Consider the following 14,243-nt stretch of genomic DNA (forward strand, 5'->3'; position numbering starts at 1 on the left):
ATTTTCAATAAATAAAAATTGATCAAATTTAAAATAGTTTATTTTTTATAAAATGTGTTGAGGTGGTTTGAGTTTTTTTTAATTAAAAATATAAGAATTTGAAATTTTTATTTGGAAGAAAAAAATTATACAATTATAAATACATGTAATAATAATGAAGGAGAAATTTTTGCAATTTGATTCACATTAAATTTAGAATTAACTTTTAGTTTAATTAAATAAGGAAAGATAATTAATGATTGAAAGAAATTAATTACGCCAATTAAATTAGGAGAGTGATTCACACTCTCTTATAAACGCAAATACTATTAGTCATATATCTTTATTTATTATCTATAATATTTTGGTTACGTAGCATTGTCCTTCGTTTATTATATTAAAGAATGATCAGTGCCTACATTAACAATGAACCAATTGAGCAGAACTTTTTAATTATTGACCTATGTTATAATAACGAAACGGGTTTTTTATTATGATCATATTCATATTAGAAAATAATTTTAAATGAACTTAATGTGAAAAGTGAAGTTAACTTTAAAAGAAAAAAATCGACAAATAAATATATCTGTATTTTCAGTTACATAAAGAAAAGAATATAAATTTTATTAAAGTGGGATAACTAGTATTGAAGTTGCATGTAGATGAAAAAAAAAATTATGAAGTTAATTACTACTGACTATATGCTAAACCAAAAAAAATTATAAAATTAAAATTGAAGTAGTTAAATCCTCTTGTTGTGAAGAACCAAAAAAAGTCTCTTAAATTAATGCAAGATATGTAGAAATAAATTTAATATTAATTTTTTTCAAATAATTGTGGTGACTTGAGATCTTTAGGTGTGTGCTTGCATTATGGTATATAAATTGGCATAAAATTAATTTTGCAAACATGATTTTGATGGAAAGTTTATCTTAAGGTGATTTACGTTTGGCTATCTTTATATAAAAATAGATTATAGTAAAAAAATGTTGTTTAGATTACGCTACTAAAAATCACTTTTAAATAAAAAATTACTAAAATAAACCTCAACTTAAATTAATTTTGTATATTATCTGATCATATTAAATTTAGATATTTGAATAGATCTTATTAATTAATTTTATAATGAAATTAATATTTATATTCTAAAATAAAAATAATATATAAAAATTGGCAAAATATATTTTTAATTAAAATTAACAAAATATAAATTTCAGAGAGCACTAACAATTATAAAAAAAATTAAATATTTGTCTTAGTAGTAATTGAAATAAATCAAATAATTTTTTATGAGAGGTGACAGAATGTTCCTTTTTCCTGTATACGAGGTGAGAGACACTATATTTTTTTTATTTTGGTTTTCTGAAATTTTTTCAGCATTAACTTTTTTTTTCTTCCACTACATACTAAATTTTTATTACAATTCTTTTTTGTTCTTTCAAAGCATTTCTTATGGATAATTTGGGTTAAGTATAGATGATTTTGGTAAACTACTATAAAACTTATATGAAAAACAAAATAAAAAATAATCCATCCAAACCTGTTAATCCCGTTACAAACAAAACTATTTTATAAGCCCAAAAGCTCCAAAAAAAAGTAATCATAATAATAAAATGGCAGACTATTTCATTAACACCCTAACCACACATAATTCAACGACAACCTCTAGAATCTCTCTGTGGCTATCAACAAAAATGATACAATAGCATCTTGTTACACTTAAGTCCCTGCACACGTATCTTAATGTCATTTATTCCACGTAAAATCCATACATGTAGATATTTATACATTCACACCATAGACTCCCCCTCCAAAATAAGGGTGATCGGTGCTTTGCAACTTGCAAGCCACATAAGGAAACTGCCACGCTTATCGCTTTAGGCACATCCACGTTCTCTTCATTTATTTATTTATTTATTTTTTGGTGATTTTTTCTTCATTCATTTTATATTAAGACTAATAGTACATGATCAATAAAAAATTATTATTTTTGTTTAATATTTAGTCAGTAATAACAAAAAATATATAACTTATATTTATATTTATTAAAATTTATATATAAAAAATATATTTTATATATATTTTTTAAAATTTATACACATAAATTAATAAAATTTATTTATTAAAAATATTTTAATATTTATAATAATTAAAAATGATGACTAAAAATATTAAAAATTATTACATTCCAAAAATTTCTCTTCTACTAATATTGCATTAGTAGATATTAATGTGTTTCTTAATTTTTTTGTATAATAATAATAATAATAATAATAATAATAATAATATTATTATTATTATTATTATTATTATTATTATTATTATTATTATTATTATTATTATTATTAAAAATCAATTGCATTGTTAATCGTCATTTTGCAAATCTTTTGATGCAACAAAAAAATTATTATGTAAAAATTATGAAATTTTAAATTTTATTAATCTAAAAATGATTAAATTTAAATATTTAAAATTATATATTAAATTTTTAATAATTTTTTATTTAATTAAAAGTTCAACTAAAAAATTAACAAAAAAAAAAAAAGATTCAACTACAGTTCAATTTCAATTAGATTATTTAACCATTAAATTAATAATTTCACTGATTTATTGATCGATTCAATTCTTGCTATCTGGTTAAATTTCTCTTATATCCCCTTTATCATGTAATAGATAATTAGATAATAGATACATATATGTAACATGGATTTTTATCAATATATTTATCTATTATATATAAAGGAGATTAGTAAATAAGTTGGTCAAAATGTTCTTTTTTTCGTTAATCATATATATATATAAAAACTTTATGATTCTTAGAATTTAATCCAAAATCTCTTATTAAAACGATAGTACTTGTCATTTTAACTATCTTATTATTATTAGATTTTATGGTTTAAGACTATTATTGTGTGTATATTAATTTAGGTTTAATTATTCTATTAATTTTTATAGTTTCGTAAAATTTTTAATTAGATCCTTATACTTTTTTTTTTTTAATTGAGTTCTTGTATCAATTTTTTTAGTTGAGTTCTTACACTTTTTTTTCTTTTTATTTAAGTTCTGTACCAATTTTTTTTATAAGTTGAATCCCTATACAATTATGCCAATTACTACCAAGAATGACTTAATTAAAAAAAATTTTGGTGCAGGGACCTAATTAAAAGAAAAAAAAAGTATAGGGACTTAATTGAAAATTTTGCGAAATTATAAGAACTAACAGAGAAATTAAACCATTAATTTACTAGTATTTATAAAATTTTTTATTTAAACATTTATCATTAATATAAGAAATAAGAAAAAGATAAAAGGAAGATACAACAAGAATATACACCGTCCTCGGCTATGAAAGAGAAAAAAAAAAAACCGAAAACAAAAAAAAAATCGAATAAAACTAGTTGAATATTAGTTGAAACCATCCAACTTCTTTCAAAATAAAAAAATAGCAAACTATCCATAGTAACATTTGAAGGGGATATGAAGTTCAAGATTTATTATTAACTATAATATATAGTCTTGGATTATTATTAGGGTGTTTGTGGATCGGATTTGATCCGCATATCCACAATATTTACCTGAATCTGATCCGGAAATTATAGATATGGATCCAATTTGTAAGGTTATCGGATCATATTGGATCCTATTTGCACACTAATATGATCATATTGCGTATTCTGTGTAGATATCCGCATATCCGCGTATCTGCAAAAATAAAGAAATAAATAAGTAAATATTCTTTTTATGTTCTATTTTAACTAATAATAATCATATATGTTGTATTATTTTAATTTATTATTTAAGAAAAGTATGTTTAATATTATTTTAAGAGTAAACATATTTAAAAGAATAGAAAAAATTAATTTTATTGATATTTTTTTAATAAAAATAAGTTTTTAAAAATATTTTTGTGTTTTGCGGATATATTCGATATTTGTGCGGATCAGATCCAAGCTTAAAAAATGCGGATATTGGATCCGATCCGATGATTTTAGTGCGGACGAATTCGAAATTTTGGTCACATCCGATCCGATCCGATCCGCGTTCACCCTTAATTATTATAAAATAAAAATAATTTTTATCATAAAATTATTTCTCAAAAAAATTAAATTTTTAAAAAAAATAATTTCATAACAATCTTATTTAATGAGAATAAAAAGTACATAAATGTTTAATGAAATTTAAACAAATGAATTCAACGTTGTATCTTGACTCCAAATTTTTGTATACTACTATATATGTTTATAAGTTTCCGTACTTTTCATCTAATTAAAGATCACTGATTATGTTTGAGAAAGATTTAGTACTCCTAAGTGTGATTCAAATAATTTAATAGTACATTTGAGTTAATAGTCAAAATCGTCCCTGAAAGATACTCCGATCTCTATTTTGGTTCTCGAAAGATAAAATTAATCAAAATCGTCCTCGAAAGATACACGACTTGGTCACGTTAGTCCTTCCGTCAGTTGGACGATGACGTGTCACGTTAAATGCCACGTGGCATGATGACGTGTCACGCCACATGGCAGATCTGTGACACATGGCACGCCACGTGGCAGGTCAATGACACCTGGCATGCCACGTGTCACTTGACATGTAAAAAAGTTTTTTATAATCAAAATAGTCCTTGAAAGTTCAGTCATAAATCATTTTCATCCCTCAAATTTTAAAAATTAGTCAAACTAGTCCTTAATATGATCCTCTTAAGAGCACTATTCATATGCTTGTCCAAAAAGTAATGTTGAGAGAAATTCCTGCTTAAGACACCATATTAAATCCCTAGAAATTAGTCAATCCTTCGTTGTTTGTCAGGTTCCAGACATTTCAAGAAAAATTAAAGAATATTTAGCAATGCTTCACCTGATGAGCTTTCATTTAAATTTCAAATTTACATATCATATATTATTCATATATGCAAAAAGAAAAATGTAACTGTAAAAAATGGAGTCAGCGATGAATGCACAATACACAAGAAGTAACAAGTTCCAGGGTGATATTTTACAAAGAAACTAATCAGCAAAGGCTAAAGTACACAGAAATTTGATATCTGTAACGGGATTTCTAACCTAAATATGTGAAATGCTGCTTTTTATTTTAGCTGAAGTGCTATTTGAGATATCCTTTCATCTTCTAAGAGTGCATAAGGATCCACATACTGGGGAGGTGATAGTGACATCTTGCTTGTATCATGGACAAAAGTTGATCCAAAATACTGCAACACAGTACACACCAAATCATCAAATCCTATTCTCTAAAAGATTATATGCATCAACATTCAATATTACAAAATTATAGGTTAGTGTAAGACCAACATGTCATAACTAACCAGTCAATAGCTGAAAGAAAAATCATAATGGCCAAGATAATATATGCATTAATGAACATGCAAATAGCTGCATAAAAGAGTCATGCAGAAGTTGAAAGGAAAAGATCTTACCAAGTAAAGAGCTGAAAAGAATGCGACGATCATGAGGATCAACGGTCTGAATCCCAAGAAAAATGTTCCTCCAAGTTAAAGTTATAAACGAGTTTCTGTATTCCTCTTCCCCTATTCATAATTTGTTCTCTTGTTTCTTGTTACTCATTAAAAATGTCCCAACAAAAAAATTGAAATACTATTTTCTTTAAAAAATGAGACACCCTTGGGGCAGTGCAAACAATGGAACACATGACCGACAAATATAAACTAACTACTGGCAAACAATGAAATCATTGCAGCAAAATCTCATATATATATATATATAATATGGTATTGAAGAACGATAAATGTTAACAATGAATCAATCTCAAGACCTTCACTGTTCAACGCCATGGATTGCTCCCTCTGATTTTCCAGACTCCTCTCTACATCGGTTGAGACAACATTTCTCCTCGGGAGACCTCTATCTTGTTCATTTACAACCACCTCTTCGTCAACTCCAGAGTTGCCCTGCTTGTAATCCTCAAGCAATGATGTAGGAGTCATGCCCCTCCTCTTCAATTCCTTCATAAACAACGATTCTGGAGGTTCTTCTTCTGAAAATTTAGTATCAATAGCAGCATTAGCCATCAAAAGGTGAAGTTAAAAAATTGAACTCCGAGCCGAAACACTACTATACAATAATATCTACTCATTCAATCAATCCAAATCAATACATCATTACATTTCAACAGGAATTCCTGCTATTTCTGAGGAAGAGTGGAAGTTACAGACCATCTATTTGTAAAAAGTACTGACTGAAAATGGATATTGATGAAGCTGAGAGAGTAGTTGTGGCAAAATCAGTTGCTTCAAGGCCTAATTGTTCTACTTTCAGATCTTTCTCTAAGCTTCTTGCAGGTGCCATTAATGCCTCATCACCCCAAATTGAATCTTCTCAGGCAACAGTTTCTGCCATTAGACCAAAGACAGTGATGTTCAAGTCACCGCCACATTCCGGAGCCTAATATAGCATAGCTTCCTCCCTGAGATTTAGCAAATAGGGTTTCATTTCACAAAATTTAAAAATCACAAAAAATCTAATTGGGAATTGGAACATGATTTTCCAATGGAGTCAACCAAAGAACAATACGGGTTACTGCATTCCTCAAAGCAGCCGCTGCCGTGAAGTCCGCCGCCGTGATTTTCTCCGATGACGATGACGAGACTGCCGGAGATTGCGTCAACGGCCCATGGCCAGCCGCAGCCAAGGGAACCTTCGATGCTGTGATTGGGATCGAGCCGGAGAACGAGCTGTTCGGAGCATGTGCCGTCGAGAAAGGGTGCGAAGAAGGCGGCGATGAGGTGAAGGTCTCTGGTGGTAGCAGGCTAGCAGCTGCGAAGTGGAGGAGGTTGTGGACGAAATTGTGGTTGGAGAAGGAGCTAAATTGGGGGAAGGTGAAGAAGAACCTTGCATTGATGAATTGCAAGGCTTGGGAATTGAAGATGATGCAAAGAAGAATAAGAAGCAAACTGTGAAGAAGAAGAGAAGAACGGCGACGTTTCAAGGCTAGGAGAGCCTTCTACCAAAACGGCGTCGTTTTGGTTGTCTGCCACGTTGGCAGTTAACGGCCTACGTCAGTGGCCGTTTGCCAACTCAGCTACGGAGATGATGGAAGGACGAACGTGACCAAGTAGGATATCTTTGGGGGACAAATTTGATTAATTTTATCTTTTGGGGACGAAAATGGAAATCGAGGTATTTTTCAGGAACGTTTTTGACTATTAACTCTAGTACATTTACTAGATATGTCAAACCAACAAAGAAGTGATGAATTCCTTTGAAATCACTTTCATACCTAGTGACACAAATTTATATGCACCTTGATTAATGTGTTTTCTCTGACTAGTGTGGACTTGTGGTACCGTTCTTATTATTATAAAATAGTTATTAATTATAAAAATATTTAATAACTAAAAAAAATCAATCAAAAACAACATAATTTATTTTATTTAGTATTTATTAATTATTATGATAATTAATAAATATTAAATAAGATAAATTTTGACTAATTTTTTGTCTTCCTAATATTATTCATTAATTAATCAATTCTTATATCAATATTATATGAATATATACTTTCCACCACTTAGACTATAATAATTACTAATTATTATTTGTGGTGTTTGCTTGACGTCATAAAAGATAGAAGCATTATTTACAAATAAAATTAATAATACATACAAGTAAGTAACACTTTTGGATATTTCACACATTAAATATTTCTGTCATTACTCATTACAACACTTTCTGCTTTGTCATCAAACAAACACCAGATATTCTTTTCTTAATATTCTAATAAATTTTGAAGTTGCAAATAAATCAGTATGTATTCTACTTTATATATATAGAACAGCGGTAAAGTGCCCACAGAATTGGTCTTTAGAATAGGTTAATTAGTTAGTAATTACTAGTTATTACTATGGCATCACTTGTTTAACTAATTACCAATATTTCAATTCTAAAAGTTTAAATTAGCAAGCTGAGTATGATTTCTTATATCATAGTAGTTTTTGCAGTTGCTATCAAACCAATGATATATAATTGTATTTCATAGATAAAATAGGTTAAAAAATTATAAAAGTTATAAAGGTTGCACAAAGGATAACACGCATTGATATTGTGATTAATAGTAAGATATATGAAAAAAAAAATGTTAAAGAAAACTTTGGTAAAATTACAATTTAGTCATTAAAAAATTATTAAAGAATATGTAAGGGTGAACTAATAGGAGTACGTGATATTAAGTAATATTAACAAGGAGTACAGTGGTAATTCAAGAAAAAAAACAATTTCAATGTAATAGTAACACTGTCTCATACAAATAAGAAGGGAGCAGCAGAATGCAATCCCAGTAAATGATGGAAAATTGCTAAGGTTTAGCCACAACAATTAGCACCTGAACAAGAACAGAAAGAGAGAATTAGACTAGAGAAGGGGAAGAATTTGAGAAGAAAAGAGAGCAGAGGAGAAATTTCAGAAGGGAATGAGGTTACCACTGCATAGCTACCACTCAAAGTCGTCCAGCCTTCTATTAATGACCCTCCCCCTCGTGCTTCTCCTGATTTCTTCAATTGAAGGATCGTTTGACAGCTGTCCGTTTCCAATAACTAACTTTTTTTCCCTCTCATTCCTTGGTACTGATTCTGCATGACCTTCCTTCACGTACTCTTTTTCATTTTTATTCCTTACATTACTCCCCCCATTAACTTCAACCTTGCCCTCAAGGTTGAGATGCGGGTAAGCCTTCCGAAGGTGATAAGCATTTTCCCAGGTCGTGTCCGCCTCAGGAGTCGGTCCCCACTGCACCTGCAATTGAGGCACTTCCTGTCCATCTTGTAATATGGATCTTTGCCCCACCACCTTGTATGGTTCCAGGATCGGGCCCGATTCGGTGGTTTGAAGAGGGAGAGGTAAGTAGTATTTATCATGCTCCCCGCGAAATTGTTTGAGAGTGGAAATGTGAAAAACATTGTGGATCTTAGCTTCTGCAGGCAGGACCAACCGATAAGCAACCGCGCTAAGTTTCTTGTCGATCCTAAAGGGGCCGAAATAGCGCATACCAAGTTTCTGGTTCTTCCTTAAGGCAACTGAATGCTGCCGATAAGGTTGCAACTTCACAAGGACCCAGTCACCGACCTCAAACTCTACATGTCTTCTGGTTCTATCAGCGAAATGCTTCATATATTGCTGAGATCTGGACAGATTGGCCTTGAGCTGCTCCAAGAGATGATCCCTTGCTAACAACATCTCTTGTAGGGAGGCTGCATCTTCTTGGCACCATTCGTATTTAACTAACGAAGGAGGTTCTCTGCCATATAGGGCCTTATAAGGAGACATTTTTATACTTCTATGGGCAGAGGTATTATACCAATATTGTGCCCAAGGAAGCATGTCCAGCCACTTTTTGGGAGTGTCGTAGCAGAAGCATCGTAAGTACATTTCCAACGTCTTGTTAAGCACCTCACTTTGACCATCGGTTTCCGGATGGTATGCCGAACTCATGGCCAAGTTAGTACCTTGTAGCTGGAATAATTGTTGCCAGAATTTACTCACAAATACCATGTCCCTATCCGAGACAATTGATCTGGGGAAGCCATGAAGTTTCACTATGTTTTTAATAAACGCCTCAGCCACCGATTTGCTGTTAAAGTCGTGTTTGAGCGCAATAAAGTGAGCAAACTTCGTGAGTCTATCGATGACGACCATGATCACTGAATAACCATTAACTGGAGGCAGGGCAGTTATAAAGTCCATGCATATGTCCTCCCATACTTGAGCCGGAATGGGTAAAGGTTGCAGGAGGCCGGCTGGTGATTTTGTTTCCATCTTGGCCTGTTGGCAAGTGCCACACAAAAGGACATAGCGTCGAATATCCCGTTGCATATTAGGCCAATAAAAATGAGAGCAAATCCTTTCCACTGTCTTTGCGATTCCTGAGTGCCCACCAATGCTACTGTCATGATATTCATGCAAAATGAGTTTAATTAAACTACTGTGCATAGGAATCACAACACGCCCTCGCCATAATAGCAAGCCATTCCTACAAGTATAGTTCAAGTCATCATTGGTATTGCTGCTGCAGCGTTGTAGGATGTCCTTCAAAGTGGAATCCTTTTCAATATCCCCCTTTAAGGTTTGAATCCATTCTAATTTAGGCCCTGACCAGGCTGCCAAGAAGCATCGGGACAAGGCATCGGCTGGTACATTTTCCGCTCCCGGTTTATACTGAATCTCGAAGTCATAGCCCAGCAATTTGTGCAGCCATTTGTGCTGCTCTGGCGTGTGAAGATTCTGCTCCAATAAGGCTTTAAGACTTTGTTGATCGGTGCGAATAATGAATTTTTGTCCAAGGAGGTAGTGCCTGAATTTTGCAATGGCTTCAGTAATAGCATGAAATTCCCTAATATATGCCGACTGGCGCTGCATAGCAGGAGCCAATTTCTTAGAAAAATATGCAATGGGGTGCCTGCCTTATGTTAAAACTGCTCCTATACCATTGCCCGAGGCATCCGTTTCCACTTCAAAGGGTAGTGCAAAGTTAGGCAAGGCAAGTACAGGTTGGGATGTGATTGCAGACTTGAGTTGGTTGAAAGCCAATTCAGCTTTGTCGTTCCAATTGAAGGAATCTTTTTTTAGTAAATCCGTGAGCGGGGAAGCTATGGCTGCATACCCTTTAATAAACCGCCTATAGTATCCTGTTAAACCCAAAAAACCCCTAAGCTGCTTGAGGTTTTTTGGTTGCTTCCAATCCAGCACAGCCTGAACCTTTGCTTTATCCATGTGGACACCATTAGATGAGATTGTATGACCCAAATAATCCACCTCAGATACACCAAAAAGGCACTTAGTGAACTTAGCATACAGGGTCTCTTGTTGCAGTAGCTTCAGGACAATCTCCAAATGATTCAAGTGATGCTGCCAAGAAGGACTATATACTAGAATATCATCAAAGAAGACTAAGACAAACTTCCTTAAATATGGTCGAAATACATCATTCATCAAGCTTTGGAAGGTGGCCGGCGCATTAGTCAAGCCGAAAGGCATCACAAGCCATTCATAGTGACCTTGGTGCGTGCGAAACGCCGTCTTGAATCGGTCCTCTGGTTTAACCAAGATTTGGTGTTAACCGGATCGAAGGTCCAATTTCGAAAAAAAAGTTGCACCAAATAGTTCATCGAGTAGTTCCTCAACTGTCGGGATCGGAAAACTATCCTTTACTGTAATTTTGTTCAAGGCTCTATAATCGGTGCAAAAACGCCAAGTCCCATCTTTCTTCTTAACTAACAGAATAGGGGAGGAAAATGGGCTATTACTAGGTTGGATAATACCTTCATGAAGCATCTGCTGGACCATGACTTCAATCTGTTCTTTCTGGCTATGCGGGACTCTATACGGCCTAACTTTCACAGGTTCCGCTCCTTGGATGAGAGGAATGCTGTGATCTTGAGCTCGCTGCGGAGGTAGGCCAACTGGTTGATCAAACACCGTCGCATATTTATGAAGCAATAACATCAGGGCAGGGTCCATGTTCTCAGGCAGCTCTAAAGAGTTGATAGACTTGTTGTCGGCTTTGTGGACTTGAAGAGTGAAGGCTTCGGCTATAGAATCAGTCTGAGCAAGTCTTCTAATATGGTGAAATTGTGCTTGTGCTGGAGCTAAGGTCTTGTCACCACGAATAGTGACAAATTTACCTTGATGCAGAAAGCGCAGAAAAGAACTGTCATAATCAACAATGTGGGTCTTGAGGGTTTCGAGCCAAGTAGTGCCAATTACCATATCACCACCTGCTACATGAAGGACATACACCTTAGGAATTGTTATTTTGCAGCCTTGTACATGAATATCGATCTTGGAAATGCATCCCTCCACTGTGAGAACATCGAAGTCCCCTACAACAACCTTGAACCCAAGGCAAGGTTCAACTGGCAGGTTTAAAAACTTTGCAATCCTTGGTTGAATGAAGCTGTCTGAACTACCCCCATCGATAAGAACTTGCACCTCCAACCCGTTTAGCATAGCTTTGAGTCGAATGGTGGAAGGTCCTTTAGTGCCATGCATGGCATTGTATGAAAGATGATGTGCTACGACGTCCTGCTCTAATTGCTCTAAAATGGCACTCTCAGATTGCACAAGCTCTCCAAGGTCGTCTAATGCAGGGTCATCTTCTCCCGCCAATTGTAGCAACATCAAGTGTTTGTTAGCACATTTATGCGATGCCGAAAATTTTTCATCGCACCAAAAGCAAAGGCCCTTTTCTCGACGAATCTGAATTTTGGCAGGGGAAAGTCGCTTGACAAAGTTCTTGGAATTGCTGGTGGAAGGTCGCTGGTTAGGTGTGGGTAAGAGTGGAGGAAGGCTATTGCGGCTAGTGGGCCGCTGTGGAGTGCTGGGGTTTTGGGAAGCTTGCTGAGCACTGAAATTGTTGGGGCCGTAGGTAGTGCGAGGGACGGTGGCAAATTTGTCTTCATAGAGCCGAGCGAGTGTGACGGCCCGCATTAGCGATGGAGGGCATTGTGCCTTCACCTCTCGGCGAATATCAAGCCGAAGACCACTCACGAAGCAATCTCGCAAGGCCTCATGCGGTTCAAGATTGGTGCGATTGGCTAAGGCAACAAATTCTGCATAATAATCTCCCACCGACCCTTGTTGTTGTAACTTAAACAACAATTCTTGTGGGGATTCAAACAACGAAGGGCCAAACTCAAGTTCAATCTCGCGTTTCAACTGTGCCCATGATCGAAAAGGAGCAGAGCGTTGCGACATTTGGTACCACGGAATGACCATACCTGTCATATGAATTGCAGCAATTGCAAGTTGTTCCTCCTCTGGGACCCGAAAGAACTCAAAATACTGATCGAGAGAAAAAATCCAACCAAGGGCGTCGGAACCATTAAACTTAGGCAGATCAAAGTTCACCCTTCGAAGATGAGGACCATTGCGTGTGAAAGGATCGTAGCCTGAGTTCGAACCATGCCGGGAATCACCGGAAGGGGAGCGATCGTGAGGACGCTCGTTGAGAAGCTGAGCAAGAGAGGACTGGATCGCATTTAGCTTGAGATCTGCTGCCTCGGAAGCTCGAGCTCGCTCCGTTCTGTTCTCCTCGGAGACCGTCTCAATCATCTGGAACAATCGCTTAATATCTGCTTCCATCCCTTTCATTCGAGTGTTATCAGCCACCGCCATGGCCAACGAGAGCACCAATGTAAGGGTGAACTAATAGGAGTACGTGATATTAAGTAATATTAACAAGGAGTACAGTGGTAATTCAAGAAAAAAAACAATTTCAATGTAACAGTAACACTGTCTCATACAAATAAGAAGGGAGCAGCAGAATGCAATCCCAGTAAATGATGGAAAATTGCTAAGGTTTAGCCACAACAATTAGCACCTGAACAAGAACAGAAAGAGAGAATTAGACTAGAGAAGGGGAAGAATTTGAGAAGAAAAGAGAGCAGAGGAGAAATTTCAGAAGGGAATGAGGTTACCACTGCATAGCTACCACTCAAAGTCGTCCAGCCTTCTATTAATGACCCTCCCCCTCGTGCTTCTCCTGATTTCTTCAATTGAAGGATCGTTTGACAGCTGTCCGTTTCCAATAACTAACTTTTTTTTCCTCTCACTCCTTGGTACTGATTCTGCATGACCTTCCTTCACGTACTCTTTTTCATTTTTATTCCTTACAGAATATCTTAGCAAAAAAATAATTTAATTATTAAAAATATTTTGAAGGATATTTTGATAAACAAAATTTAATCACAAAAAATAAAATTTTTGCTAAAGAATTTTTTTGTGGAATTGTTCAAAATAACAAAATATGTATAATCCTCAAGAACAAGTTCAAGTTTATACAAGTAAATTAGTATAACATAAAATAATCTAAATAATGCATAAGATCTCTCTCGTCCAAAACAGTGATAAGATTGTGGTCACAAGCAAAATTGCCAAGATGTAGTGGGAGTCTCCCTTCTATATGTTCATAGGCACATGATATTTTCATGTAATTCTATGACTAGTGATGTATTGGACCATTATGTAAGAAAAACCATTTTGTATTGCAACAACACTGATTGATTTTCCTTTAGAATGAACCGTTAAAGCGGGAACGTAAGTTTAATTATGTGAAAAAAATATCACAATATTCATTTCTTAAATTAATTGTCTCTTTCACCTTTTGAGCATATTAAAAAAAAAATTTAAAGTACTTGAACACACTTTTGGCTAAATACATTAATATTTCAATTAATAAAAAAGTGAAAGAGACAGATGATTTGAAAAGGAGAGAGTAATGACCATCACTAGAATTTA

General features: G+C 34.2%; 3 protein-coding genes across 3 annotated transcripts; all 3 read right to left on the reverse strand.

The window, feature by feature from the left end:
* Positions 1-5,065: 5,065 nt before the first annotated feature.
* On the reverse strand, positions 5,066-6,025 carry LOC112742463 (uncharacterized). Its single transcript, XM_025791699.1, has 2 exons — positions 5,738-6,025; positions 5,066-5,227 (listed from the first exon to the last, which is right to left on the reverse strand). The coding sequence occupies exons 1-2, from the start codon at positions 6,023-6,025 to the stop codon at positions 5,066-5,068; spliced, it is 450 nt and encodes a 149-aa protein (XP_025647484.1).
* Positions 6,026-10,409: 4,384 nt separating this feature from the next.
* LOC140178553 (uncharacterized mitochondrial protein AtMg00860-like) lies at positions 10,410-10,982 on the reverse strand. The gene has a single exon (XM_072215737.1). It carries the CDS (start codon positions 10,980-10,982, stop codon positions 10,410-10,412), a length of 573 nt encoding a protein of 190 aa, XP_072071838.1.
* A 78-nt stretch (positions 10,983-11,060) lies between these two features.
* LOC112742464 (uncharacterized) lies at positions 11,061-13,121 on the reverse strand. The gene has a single exon (XM_025791700.1). It carries the CDS (start codon positions 13,119-13,121, stop codon positions 11,061-11,063), a length of 2,061 nt encoding a protein of 686 aa, XP_025647485.1.
* Positions 13,122-14,243: the final 1,122 nt, after the last annotated feature.

Source organism: Arachis hypogaea, chromosome 14 (assembly GCF_003086295.3).
Source record: "Arachis hypogaea cultivar Tifrunner chromosome 14, arahy.Tifrunner.gnm2.J5K5, whole genome shotgun sequence".
Taxonomy (NCBI): domain Eukaryota; kingdom Viridiplantae; phylum Streptophyta; class Magnoliopsida; order Fabales; family Fabaceae; genus Arachis; species Arachis hypogaea.